Source organism: Lissotriton helveticus, chromosome 8 (assembly GCF_964261635.1).
Source record: "Lissotriton helveticus chromosome 8, aLisHel1.1, whole genome shotgun sequence".
Taxonomy (NCBI): Eukaryota; Metazoa; Chordata; class Amphibia; order Caudata; family Salamandridae; genus Lissotriton; species Lissotriton helveticus.
Genome location: NC_136069.1, coordinates 1,133,697,595 through 1,133,716,233, shown reverse-complemented (window position 1 = coordinate 1,133,716,233; position 18,639 = coordinate 1,133,697,595). Strand labels below are relative to the sequence as shown.

General features: G+C 45.3%; 1 protein-coding gene across 2 annotated transcripts in view; it reads right to left on the bottom strand.

Annotated features, from left to right (window-relative positions):
- The window catches only part of SLC67A2 (solute carrier family 67 member 2), a 247,332-nt gene that overhangs the window by 100,135 nt on the left and 128,558 nt on the right, over positions 1-18,639 (bottom strand). For both annotated transcript variants that reach the window (XM_078656131.1, XM_078656132.1), the window contains exon 3: positions 2,606-2,649. In XM_078656131.1, coding sequence (XP_078512257.1) covers positions 2,606-2,649 — 44 coding nt within the window. The remainder of the gene's footprint in view (positions 1-2,605; positions 2,650-18,639) is intronic.

The window sequence follows — 18,639 nt, the reverse complement described above, 5'->3', positions numbered from 1 at the left end:
TGTTAAATATCCAAGTATTGGTAGGAGGCCCTGCCCTGTATGCAGAAGGGAGTCAATCTAGGATAATGGAACAGCACAAATCTTCTGAATAACATTAGATATTTATTCTTCCAATGCAATCAAAAGGCAAAAAAAAGCTATAATCACTTGGTATAACAAGACTTCTAGGAAAGTGAAGAGAATGCGAATTCATACTCTAAAAATAGAGCAGATACCCTACTCTCTTGTAAAGCATATATATATATATATAAAGCAAATATATAAAGGTACGCTCATAAGGGTTAAAAGAGAATGAGAGATTTCTATGTCGGAGGACTTGATGGCTGTGGATAAATCCAATAACAACAAATTGTTTGGGACAGTCCCGTGTTAATGCTCTACTGCAGTGCCACACAACTACATTTTTCCGTTCAGCCCCAAGAATAGTGTAACCATTACAGTAGTTCTTGTAAACTGCAAAACGGTATGACACAGGAGGAGTTCGATTTCAAACTGCAAAATATAATTGATAAAAGCCCCACATTAGTTGTCTCAATAAAAATGCACATGCTGCTATAAAGGTTCCAGGTCCGAACATTGTGAGATAGCAAGGTGTAGTAAGGGGGGAAGTGCTAGTGATACATTCAGAATGATTTGATCTAATGGTTCTAGCCATACATACTTCCTCTTGTTGTTTTTAATCCTAGCACAAGGCAGCCAGAATAAAGCAATGTAGTAAACCATGAAGCTAGTTTTAACCCACTCCACCACTAGCACTACACCCCTCACTACACCTTGCTATCTCACATTGGGTTTTGGTAATAACCCCTCTGAAAACTAAAACATCCCTGAGCTCCTCCCTCGCAGCGAGGAGGTCATAGCCCGCACCATGACTAGGCTTCATGGTGCGAGGAGGATTCCCGATGATGAAGCATGCCACCTCTGGTGGGTGAGGAAAACCGTCCTTTAAAGGGAAATTCCCCTCTCCATTTGGCCAGACTCTTTCTTTCTCTCTCACTCCTTTGATAGGTCCGAGGGCCCTTTTGCGACTGATGATAATATTGGGGAGTCCGCCCTCGTAGGTCTCTGAATCTCTTCTGCCCCCCCCCCCTCCCACCCCACCCTTGTGTGTATACAGCAAAGGGTAGAAGCCACAGGCAAGGGTTCTCATTAGTTCTCCGATGCCTCGCTGAAGCTGTGTTTTCAATGTATGTAATTTTAAAGTTTTCAAACAGAAAGCTTCATTGCTAGATTCTAAATGTATCCAATAACAAGCTGTTCATGCTTTTCATGTCCAGCTGTATGTTTGGTGTATGTTATACCACTGTTGAAAGGCCCAAAAAATTATGTAAGCAAAACTCCATAGTGAAGGCATTTTCTATATGGAAACAACAAGCCATCTCTGTATTATTGTGCATGGATGCAGCCAAATTATTTACAGAGAAATAATTTGAGCTGAAAATCTGTCTCACCAGAGGGTTGTACCATTGATTTGTCCACAACAAATGTCACTGCATTCGCGATTACAATGTAGAGAGATAGGAATTGAATGCTTGGTTTCAACTAATATATTTGTGGAGCAAACATGCTGCAGTGGAATTGTGCCACCTCGTGAATTTTATTAACAAGAATGATTATAAACAAAAACACCACAACAAGCCGCCATGGTCATTTCATGTTTGGCTGTAGATAATATATGTATGGGTGAAACATATCAGCCAGAGATGGGCAAATTCAATAGATTACTGGATCTAATGTGTTAACACAACGCAGGGATTATTTATACGTTCACGTTTATCAGTTCAACAGGTTTGTGGTGCTGCTGTCATGCAGGGCACAAAAGAATAGAGGAGGCACAGATCCTAGCTACTAACAGTCTGTGTGCATTTATGCATATCTGTTTTCACCCTTAGCCCAGGCCAGACCTAATGGCTTTGCCAATGCTTTTTCATTCTCCCAGCTTAATTAATTAAGAAGCTGGCAAAGTAAAAAAAAATTACAGCTAGTGATAAATTGTTATGCAAACTGTCAGACATAAGACATAGAAACGTCACATGTAAGAAAACTTGCAAATCCGAAAATGTCCCATATAAGCAGACTTGATACTTGACAGCTAGGATGTATCTGTACCAGCGCCGGACTGGGAACCAAAACCGGCCCTGGCAAAGAGCTCGGCTGACCCCGGGGAGGGGGTTGAGGGATGGAGGATGCTAGCTGAAAGCTTTTCTGCCCTTTTGTTGCTGGGGGCTGATATTGCAGCTATGCTGCAAAAACTGGCCCCTGGTAACAAAAACAGCCCCCCAGGGGTCTATGACCCGCCCACACCCTGGCGGTCCACAAGTGAAACACCCGGTGCCCGCTACTGCCAGTCCGGCCCTGATCTGTACAAGGCTTAATCAATGCGCATGTATTCAGCTGCCAATGAGAGCTGAACTTTTCTTCAGCCAGCAGTAAATAACTGAGGTAACGTCAACTCAATCAATGGTCGCCTACATTGAAAATTTAAGACATAGCTGTCTGCTTACAGATGTCTTTAGAAGTCCTCATTAGTCTCAATTCACCTAGTATCCCATTCATTTAAAGACAAAGCATAACTCAAATCACTGATAAATATACAAGAACTTACCACCAAGGTACTGGAGAAAAACTGCAAAATTCCATAAAGAGAACCTAAGGGAAAATTGGAAAAAGGGTACATCGATAAGACTGAAAAGTATTTGAGATTAGACGTTTATTTGAATTATACATGAAGTTCCTCAGGTTTTTAACAAAGTATAAAGGTCTGAACAATTAAAGAGAGGGCTGTTAAATTGTGACCAATGAAATGTGAGCTTTAAAATAGTATAAGGTTAGATCATAGCATTCAGGCTAAATCAAACACGGATTTCCCCCTAACTCTGTAAAATGTAGCCCTAGGGCAAATTTGATTAAACTATTGTACAGCATGCCATTGCTTCATAAAAGCCAACTGGTTAATTGTAATTAAGGTCACAGTCAACCTCGGTTTTGACATCAACAGCACAATGGATTACGGGACCAGGGATATTATGCTCAATGTACTAAAAGTCCCAGCATGCAGAGCACTGATGATTTTAAATAGGCACTGACAACGCCAATAGGTCTTGCCTATGCAAGAGCTACTGGCTTTACCAATGTCTTTTAGCCATGTTCTAGAGCAGCGTGGCTGTGCAGAATGGTTAAAAAAGCGTTATGATGCGCCCAGTGCAGGCTGTGCCACTGTGCATTTTATATTTCACCTAGACAGTGTATGTGCGATCTCTGCAAGACATTTTGTTTGCATACTGTGGGCTGCAGCTCACCCATAGCTTACCATTTGTTAGCTTCAGCATTGCTGTGATTTACTTCATTTCTGTTTGTCTTGGCATGCCTGTGTCATGTTTGGACCTCCCCTGGAGCATGGACCAAGTACTAATGTTCTTCCACTCTTCATTTTTTGAGCTATTCTTTTTTTTTTTGGGGGGGGGGGGGTTTGTTCAAGCTCACCATAGGTTTTCATTCCGTCTCACAGATCCCCATTCATCCAGCTTCTATTCTCTCCCACCCACCCCCTTCAATGTTGCTACTTTTTCCTGACACTCCCCTCTCCTCCTCCACAATGTAAGCAAATCAGCTCATCTATGACAGCAAATAGGTCTGTCTTTGTGGCACAGAAAACGCATATCCTAGTACTGTAAATTGTGACTGTGACTGTGTGCCTTCTAAATGAAGAATGGTGCAACATGATTTCTTGTCCACCAATTATCATTTACCATGTAAAATATGGTGTCAGCTGCATTTTTCTACTTTGTCCAAAATACAGGGCTCACACCTATGTGAAACATTGAAAAGAAATCATGAGTGCCTTCTCTTCAGAGATTAAGGACCCCGTAAAGGTTAAACTGAGGCTCCGACATAGGCCTCCGACTGCAATCCTCTAGGCCACTGCACTCAACGTCCATGCACTGTGCGCTCCTGCACTCTATGTGCCAATCTAGTCTACTCTGCACCACTCTACGCCACTGCACTGTATGCCACTCTGCACCACTTTACTCCACTCCAGTCTATGCCACTCCACATAGTGCCACTCATACCACTCTACCCCACTCCATGCCGCTCTAAGCCAATCTACTCCACTCTATGTATGACACGCTACTCTTCACCATTCTATGCCATGCCACTCTACAACATTCTATTCTATGCCACTTCAGTCTACCCTACACCAACCAACTCTACACCCCTCCACCCACCCCACACAGCTCCACTCTACGATAATGTTCCTGCTAATTATTCCTCCTCATGTGCTTCAACAGAATGTTTGAGTGAACACTTTTCTTGTGTGCGCAACCAAGTGATGTGACTCCTTAGTTACAGATTGGTTTAGGCTATGAATAAGTCAGTACTTTATGCTTCACTAACTTACTTGCTTATTTACTCACTTGTAAACTCAAACTCATCAAGCCAATATCATGTGCTCAGTCACTTACTCATTTGGTCACTCCTTCACGCACCCCAATCACTTGCATAATTGTTCAGTCACTTACTGACATTCACACTCTTTCATTTGCTTTTTCACTCATTTATTTGCTGCTCACCCTTTCACTGATTTTTTACTTGCGTGTTCACTCACTAATTTGCACACCTTCTATCCATTAGCAAGTGTGCAAATACCAATCACTCACTAACTGAGTGTCCAATCCCTCACTGTTTTATTCACATACTTCTCCATGTCCATATTCAACTGCTCACCCACTTGCTCATAACTTGGACACTGAGCAGTGGACGAAACCTCCACATTTCGCCTTGTTGTTCTCGGAGACTGGCTGAGCAGAGGGACATGGTAGACTGGACTCAGGCTGCGAGGAAAGCTTTTAGGATTCTCTCTTGCTGCTGCTACCCGACAGTCCTTCGGGTGTCTAAACCTCCTCTATTGGAATTTAAAAAGACAAACACACATCTTTAAAAATGCATTTAGCAGCGCAGCTTCATCACCATCAGCAGCACTTCAAAGGCTCAAATCAAGCATTTAATTAATGTAGTGGCGTCCTTTATAGTGAGCGCTGACTGTACTTCACTCGCAGACGGAAACCTAGCAGTGTGAACCCACTCCGGAACGCAGTTTAGATGGAATTATGCTCTAAGACACTCCACTCTTCTCTACCAGGCTGTACAACATGGCTAAAAGACATTGGCAAAGCCAATAGCTCTTGAATAGGCGAAACCTAATGATATTGCCAATGCTTCTTTTTCTTATGGTGGGTGTGGATGGGCAACACAGACAACAGGTGGGAGGGTAAGGGCAGTGGGACAACAAAGGCACTATGACAGAGGGCCAGCGCTGGCTGAGTCATAGCGTTTTTTGTTCTTATGGTGGGTGGTAGGTGGCAATCACGGACAACGTTAAGGAAATAACATGGACAAGACGGGTTGCAGGGGGAGGAAGCAACATGGAGAAGGGGATGTGTGAGGGGGAAGAAGCAGCACGAATGGGGGTGGGAGAGGGAAGAAGCAACATGGACAAGGGGGGTGGAAGAAGCAGCACTGAAAAGAGGGGGTGGGAGGGGAAGAAGAAACACTGACAAGGCAGGAGTGGGAGGGGAGGGGAGGGGTTGAAGCAACGCGGAAGCGGGAGATGGAAGAAGCAACACTGACCTGGGAGATTTGAGGAGGAAGAAGGAACACTGACAGAGGGTGCAAGAAGGAAGTAGCAACACAGACAATGGGGGTTGGGTAGTAGGTGAAGTAGCAACACGGACAAGGGGTGGTGGGAGGTGAAGAAGCAACATGGACAAGGGGTGGGAGGTGAAGAAGCAACATGGACAAGGTGAGTTGGGAGAAGAAGCAACAAGGGGGGCTGGGAGGGGAAGGGTATGTTAACACACATGTCCGAATATGGGGCATCTCTGCATTTCATGGGCTTTACTATTTAAACTCATTGGAGAAATACAGTCTTATCAAACAGAACAAGAACACAGCATGTCAACTGGAAAAAAAAGATCTTACATGAGAATAAAATGGGACTATTCAGTGTATATTTATTTACAATTAGTGCAAACAGAAAAGACTGTGCCCTTTTTGCATTTTTACTAATAAAGGAGTTGGATATTTCAGGACCGATTGACAAAGGCATATGAAATTTCACATGTAGCACAGCGTCCCGTACTCATTCATGATGCTGTTAATCAGCCCCATTATTCTTAGCAAATATATTCTATCACTGACTTGGTGAAGGTTTATAAAACCCCAGATTAAGATGCAGTCACAGAAGAAAGGTATGGAGTAACTAGAAAAAAACGTGCTTCGCAATTTAAAAAATCTATAATTTGAGCCATTATTACTTAGCGGATAGTGGCACACCGCTGAACAGTCTATTTTAGATAACACTGGTGGAGACCAATGGGTGCGGGCTGGTCAAGTGATGTGTGCCCTGGTACCAGCTAATACACAGAAGTACAAAAAGACAAATACGCACAAGTCAATTAATAGCACCCATTTTGGGTGCAGATAGGGATATTGAGCCAATGGTGAAATGCGGGTTTGTTAGATAAAAGTATTGTCTGAATGGGGAGTACCCTGTTATGTTGGATCTCTGGACTATCAATTAATCAATCAAACATACTTTATTTTGGTTTCCATTTAAATCTTCCCTAAGAATCTCATACAATGCATAAAATGTATTATAAAGTGCAGATACAAAAAGTCATTGTAAGTACAAAGGCAGAAAGGAGAAAGAACCCAGAGACCTTATCTTAACTATAAGTGTCATAAAAGTAACTAGTGTAGAACTATGCCTTTGAAGCCACTAATAATTAGTCCCAACAGGCTCTAAGCTACACTGCTGATTTCAAGAAGATAGGAACAAATAAAATAGAATATTCATGCAGTAGTTGTAGATAAATAAGGGCTGGTTGCACCTGTTTAAACCCTACCCTCTTAAAAATAGGGATAATAAACATTTGATAATGCTTACAAAATATAAAAAAATTAAGCATGTCCATGTCACTGTCGCAGCCACAGGGGTCTAAGAGCTGGCCTCTGCTACACCCCGCGGCTGGGCAACCAGGAGGTATAAAAGATCCAAGTGGAACCTAGACAGTAAAAACATTCATAGGTCCTAAAAGGCCCCAGGAGATATGGCTCTATCGATTGCGTTGTTTTCCAGATTAGAAACTTACTGACACTGGGTTTCCTTAGTTCCAAGTCTTCCCTCTCTAATCTCCTCAAACTACAGAAAGACTCCCTAGCCCACCCCGGATCCTTCTTAGTCACTGCTTCTGGATTTGTGAATAATTCAACTCTTCCTGATCTTTCAAAGCTTCTCTTTATGTATCTAAGCCAAGGAATGTGATGGGCGTAATCCAGAGCCATACACTCCTTCAGGATCAATTGACTCAAGGATGATCCTTCATTCAGCAAGATTTTCAACCAAAATGTTCGGGGGTGAAGGGACAATAAGTCAGAGAGATAGGGCGCCTCCAATTCTTCATGTACTACCATATTAGACATTCCTCGGGTCACATCTAACAGACGTTTCAAAAAGGTATTCTCTGCCACTTGTAACTCGTCCATAGTGACATGACCCAATATTTCGCTACCATAGGAGGCTTTAGCGACACATTTAGCCTGTTATATCTGTAAAAGTGCCGCAATCGGTCTCCTACCCAATTTGGAAGCAAAATGACAAACGGCTGTGTTAGCGCAGACTAGGTCTCCTCTCATTCTCTGTTTTAGTGGACCCCATTTAATTATCTCATCTATTAAGACCCCCAAGTACGAAAAGGCATCTGACGGGGACCCTGAATGATCCAACCATGAATTGATAGGGCTTTTTAGGATGGCGTCCCACCTGCATCACATAGGATTTGGAATAATTTATTGACAAGTCCAAATCCACCATAAAAGAGGGAAATTAACTAAGCAATGTTTGTAACCCTCTAGCGGTCCTAGACACGAGGACAGCATCATCCGCATATAATAAAACAGGCAGCTCACGCCAACCTACCTGGGGGTAATCTACCATTGTCTTCATTAAAACTTTTTCCAAATTATTAATGTACAAATTAAACAGAAAGGGGGCTAAAGTACATCCTTGAAGTACTCCTCTTTTTATTGAAAAGTGGCGGGAAACCCATAGATCTTGAGAGAATCTGACCTGAGGCTTTGTTGCTTGGTGGAGGTCTTCCAGAAAATAAACAATATTTTCATCCACCCAGATAGCCAACATGGTCTGCCAGAGTTTAGCTCTATTCACGAGAACAAACGCAGATGACAGATCCACGAAGACGAGATAGATAGAACCGGAGCGGGTGACTATATATTTATTAAAAATCATAAATAAACGAAGGCACTTGGCTACGGCTGACCTCCCGGGATGAAACCCACACTGGACGTCCAATAGAATATCGTGTTTCTCTGTCCAACTAGTCAACTTGCTGAGAAGAACTCGACCCACCACCTTAACCACAGAGTCCAGCAGTGAAATTGGTATATAACAGTGGGTGCAATCTCGGTTGCCCTTTTTAACAAGCATTTGCAATGCAATAGGTCTTGCAGTTGTGAGAGTTTGAGCTATTGGCATTGTAAGAATGGTGGAGTGGCCCTAAGGATGGTGGAGTGGGTCTAAGGATGATGGAGTGCCCTAGGGATGATGGAGTGGCCTTACGGATGAATGAGTGGCCCTAAGACGGTGGAGTGGCCCTAAGACGGTGGAGTGGCCCTAAGGATGGTGGAGTGGTTCTAAGGATGGTGGACTGGTTCTAAGGATGGTGGAGTGGGTGTAAGGATCGTGAAGTAGGCCCTAAGGATGGTGGAGTGGTTCGAAGGATGGTGGAGTGGCATGCCCTGGATCTGCCTCCTAGTCCCTTTTGTAGTTTGCAGCTGTAGCACACGGATGGGTAGTGCCACTGTCCTGACCTGAGATCAAGGACATGAGGTGCCACCAGAATAGTAGCTACAGAAGAGGGCTGACAGCTGTGCAGTTGCTTACCCCACAGCGGGTCCAAATAAGCTTGAGGACTCCGCCCAGAAGTGCAGCATAAGGACTATGACACATGGAAGTGGAGGACACATTTCCTTTGAGACATTCTAGTCGCCTGTCCCCTTTTACTCGCCAGAAACAATCCACCACTGTCCCAGCACATACATGTTAAACAAGGAGCAGAACTGGTGACTGTGCAGTTCCTATACAATAGTGTATATTTCTACATGATAAATGAGGACATATTTTATTTCAGCGTTGCTAACAATGGCAATATGTGCATAGTAAATACTTAAAAACTGCAAATAGAATATGTGTACACGTGAAACCGGAAACTTTGAAAGTCAAAGAAATGTTCAATATTGAGTGTATTTGTACACATACCTTTCTTTGGTGACCAGCGGGCGGTTCTGTGACTGTGTCACTCTCTCTCCCTGCTCCGTCATCCAAGCTTTTTTTTTGCTGATTTATATAGCGCAAACTCGACCCGAAGGTGTTGGAGCGCTTACATGTGCACCGGTTACGTTACAAAAGGACACATTCATTTTTTTTTTAATCTTTGGTAGGCGCGGGGAGATTAAGTGCTTTCGCTGTTCAAATTCTGAGTGAAAATAACCAATAACAAACTTGTGTTGCTCACTGGCTCGATGAAGGGGAGGGTGTGTCGGCAGCAGCAGCAGGAGATGTCTGCTCCTGGCACGGCTCCACAGTAGAGCCCCTGATCCATCACACCGTTGACCACATGAGCAGCATTTCCATAAAGATGATGGATGGCAGTCAGCAAGCTCATCCGACACTAGCTCTCTTTCTCCCCAAAGCTTTGAAATGGAAATGCTGGATGTTAGATTTGGGGGTCTCTAGTTGGCATAGGTAGGTACCTCTGACAAACAGGGACCCTTGCATCTAGTCAGGGTAAGGGGGTACACTCCAAAAATAACCCCTACTCACCCCCTTGGTAGCGTGGCACGAGCAGACAGGCTTATCTCAGAGGCAGTGTGTAAAGCATTTGTGAACACATACAGTAACCAAGTGACAACACTACAGATGGACACCACACAAGTTGTTTATTAAAAATAATTATTTTTTATATATTAAAAATAATTATCTTTTATATAGATTTAACACAAGACCACAAACGACAAAAGTCCACAATACTGTACTTAAAATGGTAGAATTGGCTTAGTTCTCTTTAGATCTTAAAATGCGACACTTTTGAGTCAATGTACCTGAAAATGCATAATGCGATACAACAAAAGTGTTGCAGGGAAGGTGATGCGTCGGTTCCTTGCATGCAAGAAGGGTGATGCGTTGGTTCCCTACTGCTGAATAGGGGACGGTGATGCGTCGGTTCTCTGTGAGGGAAGGTGGTGCGTCGGTTTCTTACTGCGCTTCCGTGGCGATGCAGCAAGCAACGCCGTGATGCGATGAAGTTTTGGTGCAAAGAAATAAAGATGTCGTCTTCTTCTTGATGTGGACTGCGACAGGCACTGCGACACGCTTCCCGGTGATACGGCGGCATCTGCTGCGACGTCGATCCTCTTCTCCAGCAATGCGTGGTGCTTTGACAACAATGCGAGCCGCGACAGGCCCTGCGACACGCGTCCCAGTGATGCGGCGGCATCTGCTGCGACATCGATCCTCTTCTCCGGCGATGCGCGGTACTTTGGCAACGATGAGAGCCGTGACAGGCCTTGGGACACGCTTCCTGGTGCTGCGGCGGCGTCTGCTGCGACGTCGATCCTCTTCTCCGGCTATGCGAGGTGTTTCGGGGGTCCTCCGATGACTCAGCGGTTCTTGAGGACCGTGACAGGCCCGGCTACACGCTTCCCGGTGATGCGGCGGCGTCTGCAGCTATGTCGAATCTCTTCTCCAGCGATGTGAGGAGCTTTCGTGTTGTGAAGCAGCAGCGGCAGTTCGGCGTCACGCTTCTTACTTGTGAGTCGCGCTTCCAGCTCCTTGAGATGCGCAATTCCTCAAAAGGTCCCGCACAACTGCAGACACTTACAAAGAACTCTTGGGGAGCTGGTGGGTGAAGTCTGCTGTCCCTAAGACTTCAGCAGGAGGCAAGCTCTTTTCTTAAGCCCTTGGAGATCCTTACAAGTTGATGAAAGTACACAAAGTTCCTCTCTTCTTTCTTTGGCAGTCAGGTAACCAAAGCAGGCCAATCCCCCAAGCAGCACTTCAGCTTAGGGATAGTCTCTCCTCAGTCTCTCTGGTTCCACTTCTCAGCAAAGGTTTCATCTTGTTGTCCAAAAGGGATCTAAAGTTCTGGGGTTTGCGTTCCCTCTTTTATACACAGTTTCTCTTTATTCTCTGAAGGCAGAGAGGCCTTTGCCTCGTCCAAACCAGTTCTGGTCAGTCTTGGAGCACTCTGTTTACATGACTCCTTTCCTTTCACAGTGCAGGGCAGAGACATCAGACGCAACACAGGAGGTGGAGCCAGCATTGTGGAGGGAAGGCACAGCCCTATTCAGGTCCCAGGTGCAACTCCTCCCTCCCATCTAGATGCAGATCTCTCTATTCAGCACTGGGCTGACTCATCCTGTCTCCTGGAATCCCCCAGCCCCTCTCAATCAAACTCCAGACAAGGAATACACAAGCAAGCAGATGAAGGCTTGGATACTTAGAGAAGAAAATACCTATTTTCTAACAGTGGTATTTTCAAACACAGAATGTTAAAACCAACTACACTAAAAGATGCATTTTATCATCCTGAATTCAGGCATACTAGATCCGAATTTCTAGCTAGTTCCCTGAGTCAGTTAGGATTAGAAAATGTAATAATCAAACTGCCCATTCTGGCCTATGGGGAATAAGTAGCCTTGCAATAGTGAAAAACGAAAATGGTTGTAATTCACTGTTAGGACATGCCACACACATCAGTGCTTGTCCTACCTTACACTTACAATGCACCCTGCCCTTGGGCCTACCATAGGGGTGTCTGATATGAAGAAAAGGGAAGGTTTAGGGACTGGCAAGTGGGTGCACGTGCCAAGTCAACATGGCAGTACCAGACTGCAAACAGGCTCTGCAATGGCAGACCTGAGACACACTTTTACAGACTGCTTCTGTGGGTGGCACAACCAGTGCTGCAAGCCCACTAGCAGCATTTAGTTTACAAGCCCTGGACACACAGTGTACTGTACTAGAGTATGACCAGTAAAATAAATCAGCCAATCATGGAATCACTAATCCATAAATCAATTTACAATAGGGAGCACTTGCACTGTGGCACTGGACAGCAGTGGCATAGTGCCCAAAGCATCTAACGCCAGCAGAAACACATGAGGCAACAGCAAAACTGGAAGGGAGACCGCCGCCAAGGTGCCAGGTCTAACACGTGTCGGACCTCTTCAAATGGGGCTTCAGGCGGTTGACATGCAGGACCCTGAAGGGCTTCCTGGGACACCGCAAGTCCACCAAGTAGGTAAAAGGACTTTTGCGCTCCACTGCCTCAAACGGTCCAGTCCACTTATCCTGGAGCGCGCAGGGCTCCACTGGGGCCATGACCCACACTTTCTGACCAGGCTGAAGCTCTACCAGAGTGGCGTTCTGATCATACCACCGCTTCATCTCCTCCTGGCTGGCTTCCAGATTCAATCAAAAGAACGGAGCCACTGCCTAGGTCTGATAAGTATACAGGCTCATATAGAATCCCAAATTTGTCCAATCAGTCAGAAGCTCACTGGAACAACGAAAATAATATAAAAAAGGCCAACAAAGCTATTGGAAAAAAAGATTTCATTTTTATTTCATTTTTCACACTGTCAGTTCAAACATAAAGTTACAAAAGTCATTATATATAAATGATAAATAAATAATCACCGCATTCAAACAAAGTCCCACTCATCCCTTCAAGCACTCATACAAAATCACACATACATCAACACAACTCAGTCAACCTTCTCACAACACAATCAAATCGCCAACTGGCGTAGATGACTCGTGTCCCATGGGGTCTCATTAACGGTATAGACCAGGTGAAACAAATATGGGACTATCTTCAAGCGCCAACGCGCGTTTCGGTGTTCGGCCTGGACTTGGGCCACACCTTCATCAGGGCACAGTGGGGAAGGGAGGGGGACAGCCGCACAACTCTAAGTACTCAGAATTGAGATTTTATCAAGAGGGGTATCTATTGCGCCTTTCCTCCGACTATTTCGCTACCATAGGAGGCTTTAACGACACATTTAGCCTGTTATATCTGTAAAAGTGCCGCAATCGGTCTCCTACCCAATTTGGAAGCAAAATTACAAACGGCTGTGTTAGCGCAGACTAGGTCTCCTCTCATTCTCTGTTTCAGTGGACCCCATTTAATTATCTCATCTATTAAGACCCCCAAGTACGAAAAGGCATCTGACGGGGAACCTGAATGATCCAACCATGAATTGATAGGGCTTTTTAGGATGGCGGCCCACCTGCATCACATAGGATTTGGAATAATTTATTGACAAGTCCAAATCCACCATAAAAGAGGGAAATTAACTAAGCAATGTTTGTAACCCTCTAGCGGTCCTAGACACGAGGACAGCATCATCCGCATATAATAAAACAGGCAGCTCACGCCAACCTACCTGGGGGTAATCTACCATTGTCTTCATTAAAACTTTTTCCAAATTATTAATGTACAAATTAAACAGAAAGGGGGCTAAAGTACATCCTTGAAGTACTCCTCTTTTTATTGAAAAGTGGCGGGAAACCCATAGATCTTGAGAGAATCTGACCTGAGGCTTTGTTGCTTGGTGGAGGTCTTCCAGAAAATAAACAATATTTTCATCCACCCAGATAGCCAACATGGTCTGCCAGAGTTTAGCTCTATTCACGAGAACAAACGCAGATGACAGATCCACGAAGACGAGATAGATAGAACCGGAGCGGGTGACTATATATTTATTAAAAATCATAAATAAACGAAGGCACTTGGCTACGGCTGACCTCCCGGGATGAAACCCACACTGGACGTCCAATAGAATATCGTGTTTCTCTGTCCAACTAGTCAACTTGCTGAGAAGAACTCGACCCACCACCTTAACCACAGAGTCCAGCAGTGAAATTGGTATATAACAGTGGGTGCAATCTCGGTTGCCCTTTTTAACAAGCATTTGCAATGCAATAGGTCTTGCAGTTGTGAGAGTTTGAGCTATTGGCATTGTAAGAATGGTGGAGTGGCCCTAAGGATGGTGGAGTGGGTCTAAGGATGATGGAGTGCCCTAGGGATGATGGAGTGGCCTTACGGATGAATGAGTGGCCCTAAGACGGTGGAGTGGCCCTAAGACGGTGGAGTGGCCCTAAGGATGGTGGAGTTGTTCTAAGGATGGTGGACTGGTTCTAAGGATGGTGGAGTGGGTGTAAGGATCGTGAAGTAGGCCCTAAGGATGGTGGAGTGGTTCGAAGGATGGTGGAGTGGCATGCCCTGGATCTGCCTCCTAGTCCCTTTTGTAGTTTGCAGCTGTAGCACACGGATGGGTAGTGCCACTGTCCTGACCTGAGATCAAGGACATGAGGTGCCACCAGAATAGTAGCTACAGAAGAGGGCTGACAGCTGTGCAGTTGCTTACCCCACAGCGGGTCCAAATAAGCTTGAGGACTCCGCCCAGAAGTGCAGCATAAGGACTATGACACATGGAAGTGGAGGACACATTTCCTTTGAGACATTCTAGTCGCCTGTCCCCTTTTACTCGCCAGAAACAATCCACCACTGTCCCAGCACATACATGTTAAACAAGGAGCAGAACTGGTGACTGTGCAGTTCCTATACAATAGTGTATATTTCTACATGATAAATGAGGACATATTTTATTTCAGCGTTGCTAACAATGGCAATATGTGCATAGTAAATACTTAAAAACTGCAAATAGAATATGTGTACACGTGAAACCGGAAACTTTGAAAGTCAAAGAAATGTTCAATATTGAGTGTATTTGTACACATACCTTTCTTTGGTGACCAGCGGGCGGTTCTGTGACTGTGTCACTCTCTCTCCCTGCTCCGTCATCCAAGCTTTTTTTTTGCTGATTTATATAGCGCAAACTCGACCCGAAGGTGTTGGAGCGCTTACATGTGCACCGGTTACGTTACAAAAGGACACATTAATTTTTTTTTTAATCTTTGGTAGGCGCGGGGCGATTAAGTGCTTTCGCCGTTCAAATTCTGAGTGAAAATAACCAATAACAAACTTGTGTTGCTCACTGGCTCGATGAAGGGGAGGGTGTGTCGGCAGCAGGAGATGTCTGCTCCTGGCACGGCTCCACAGCAGAGCCCCTGATCCATCACACCGTTGACCACATGAGCAGCATTTCCATAAAGATGATGGATGGCAGTCAGCAAGCTCATCCGACACTAGCTCTCTTTCTCCCCAAAGCTTTGAAATGGAAATGCTGGATGTTAGATTTGGGGGTCTCTAGTTGGCATAGGTAGGTACCTCTGACAAACAGGGACCCTTGCATCTAGTCAGGGTAAGGGGGTACACTCCAAAAATAACCCCTACTCACCCCCTTGGTAGCGTGGCACGAGCAGACAGGCTTATCTCAGAGGCAGTGTGTAAAGCATTTGTGAACACATACAGTAACCAAGTGACAACACTACAGATGGACACCACACAAGTTGTTTATTAAAAATAATTATTTTTTATATATTAAAAATAATTATCTTTTATATAGATTTAACACAAGACCACAAACGACAAAAGTCCACAATACTGTACTTAAAATGGTAGAATTGGCTTAGTTCTCTTTAGATCTTAAAATGCGACACTTTTGAGTCAATGTACCTGAAAATGCATAATGCGATACAACAAAAGTGTTGCAGGGAAGGTGATGCGTCGGTTCCTTGCATGCAAGAAGGGTGATGCGTTGGTTCCCTACTGCTGAATAGGGGACGGTGATGCGTCGGTTCTCTGCGAGGGAAGGTGGTGCGTCGGTTTCTTACTGCGCTTCCGTGGCGATGCAGCAAGCAACGCCGTGATGCGATGAAGTTTTGGTGCAAAGAAATAAAGATGTCGTCTTCTTCTTGATGTGGACTGAGACAGGCACTGCGACACGCTTCCCGGTGATACGGCGGCATCTGCTGCGACGTCGATCCTCTTCTCCAGCAATGCGTGGTGCTTTGACAACAATGCGAGCTGCGACAGGCCCTGCGACACGCGTCCCAGTGATGCGGCGGCATCTGCTGCGACGTCGATCCTCTTCTCCGGCGATGCGCGGTACTTTGGCAACGATGAGAGCCGTGACAGGCCTTGGGACACGCTTCCTGGTGCTGCGGCGGCGTCTGCTGCGACGTCGATTCTCTTCTCCGGCTATGCGAGGTGTTTCGGGGGTCCTCCGATGACTCAGCGGTTCTTGAGGACCGTGACAGGCCCGGCAACACGCTTCCCGGTGATGCGGCGGTGTCTGCAGCTATGTCGAATCTCTTCTCCAGCGATGTGAGGAGCTTTCGTGTTGTGAAGCAGCAGCGGCAGTTCGGCGTCACGCTTCTTGCTTGTGAGTCGCGCTTCCAGCTCCTTGAGATGCGCAGTTCCTCAAAAGGTCCCGCACAACTGCAGACACTTACAAAGAACTCTTGGGGAGCTGGTGGGTGAAGTCTGCTGTCCCTAAGACTTCAGCAGGAGGCAAGCTCTTTTCTTAAGCCCTTGGAGATCCTTACAAGTTGATGAAAGTACACAAAGTTCCTCTCTTCTTTCTTTGGCAGTCAGGTAACCAAAGCAGGCCAATCCCCCAAGCAGCACTTCAGCTTAGGGATAGTCTCTCCTCAGTCTCTCTGGTTCCACTTCTCAGCAAAGGTTTCATCTTGTTGTCCAAAAGGGATCTAAAGTTCTGGGTTTTGCGTCCCCTCTTTTATACACAGTTTCTCTTTATTCTCTGAAGGCAGAGAGGCCTTTGCCTCGTCCAAACCAGTTCTGGTCAGTCTTGGAGCACTCTGTTTACATGACTCCTTTCCTTTCACAGTGCAGGGCAGAGACATCAGACGCAACACAGGAGGTGGAGCCAGCATTGTGGAGGGAAGGCACAGCCCTATTCAGGTCCCAGGTGCAACTCCTCCCTCCCATCTAGATGCAGATCTCTCTATTCAGCACTGGGCTGACTCATCCTGTCTCCTGGAATCCCCCAGCCCCTCTCAATCAAACTCCAGACAAGGAATACACAACCAAGCAGATGAAGGCTTGGATACTTAGACAAGAAAATACCTATTTTCTAACAGTGGTATTTTCAAACACAGAATGTTAAAACCAACTACACTAAAAGATGCATTTTATCATCCTGAGTTCAGGCATACTAGATCCGAATTTCTAGCTAGTTCCCTGAGTCAGTTAGGATTAGAAAATGTAATAATCAAACTGCCCATTCTGGCCTATGGGGAATAAGTAGCCTTGCAATAGTGAAAAACGAAAATGGTTGTAATTCACTGTTAGGACATGCCACACACATCAGTGCTTGTCCTACCTTACACTTACAATGCACCCTGCCCTTGGGCCTACCATAGGGGTGTCTGATATGAAGAAAAGGGAAGGTTTAGGGACTGGCAAGTGGGTGCACGTGCCAAGTCAACATGGCAGTACCAGACTGCAAACAGGCTCTGCAATGGCAGACCTGAGACACACTTTTACAGACTGCTTCTGTGGGTGGCACAACCAGTGCTGCAAGCCCACTAGCAGCATTTAGTTTACAAGCCCTGGACACACAGTGTACTGTACTAGAGTATGACCATTAAAATAAATCAGCCAATCATGGAATCACTAATCCATAAATCAATTTACAATAGGGAGCACTTGCACTGTGGCACTGGACAGCAGTGGCATAGTGCCCAAAGCATCTAACGCCAGCAGAAACACATGAGGCAACAGCAAAAATGGAAGGGAGACCGCCGCCAAGGTGCCAGGTCTAACACGTGTCGGACCTCTTCAAATGGGGCTTCAGGCGGTTGACATGCAGGACCCTGAAGGGCTTCCTGGGACACCGCAAGTCCACCAAGTAGGTAAAAGGACTTTTGCGCTCCACTGCCTCAAACGGTCCAGTCCACTTATCCTGGAGCGCGCAGGGCTCCACTGGGGCCATGACCCACACTTTCTGACCAGGCTGAAGCTCTACCAGAGTGGCGTTCTGATCATACTACCGCTTCATCTCCTCCTGGCTGGCTTCCAGATTCAATCAAAAGAACGGAGCCACTGCCAAGGTCTGATAAGTATACAAGCTCATATAGAATCCCAAATTTGTCCAATCAGTCAGAAGCTCACTGGAACAACGAAAATAATATAAAAAAGGCCAACAAAGCTATTGGAAAAAAAGATTTAATTTTTATTTTATTTTTCACACTGTCAGTTCAAACATAAAGTTACAAAAGTCATTATATATAAATGATAAATAAATAATCACCGCATTCAAACAAAGTCCCACTCATCCCTTCAAGCACTCATACAAAATCACACATACATCAACACAACTCAGTCAACCTTCTCACAACACAATCAAATCGCCAACTGGCGTAGATGACTCGTGTCCCATGGGGTCTCATTAACGGTAGAGACCAGGTGAAACAAATATGGGACTATCTTCAAGCGCCAACGCGCGTTTCGGTGTTCGGCCTGGACTTGGGCCACACCTTCATCAGGGCACAGTGGGGAAGGGAGGGGGACAGCCGCACAACTCTAAGTACTCAGAATTGAGATTTTATCAAGAGGGGTATCTATTGCG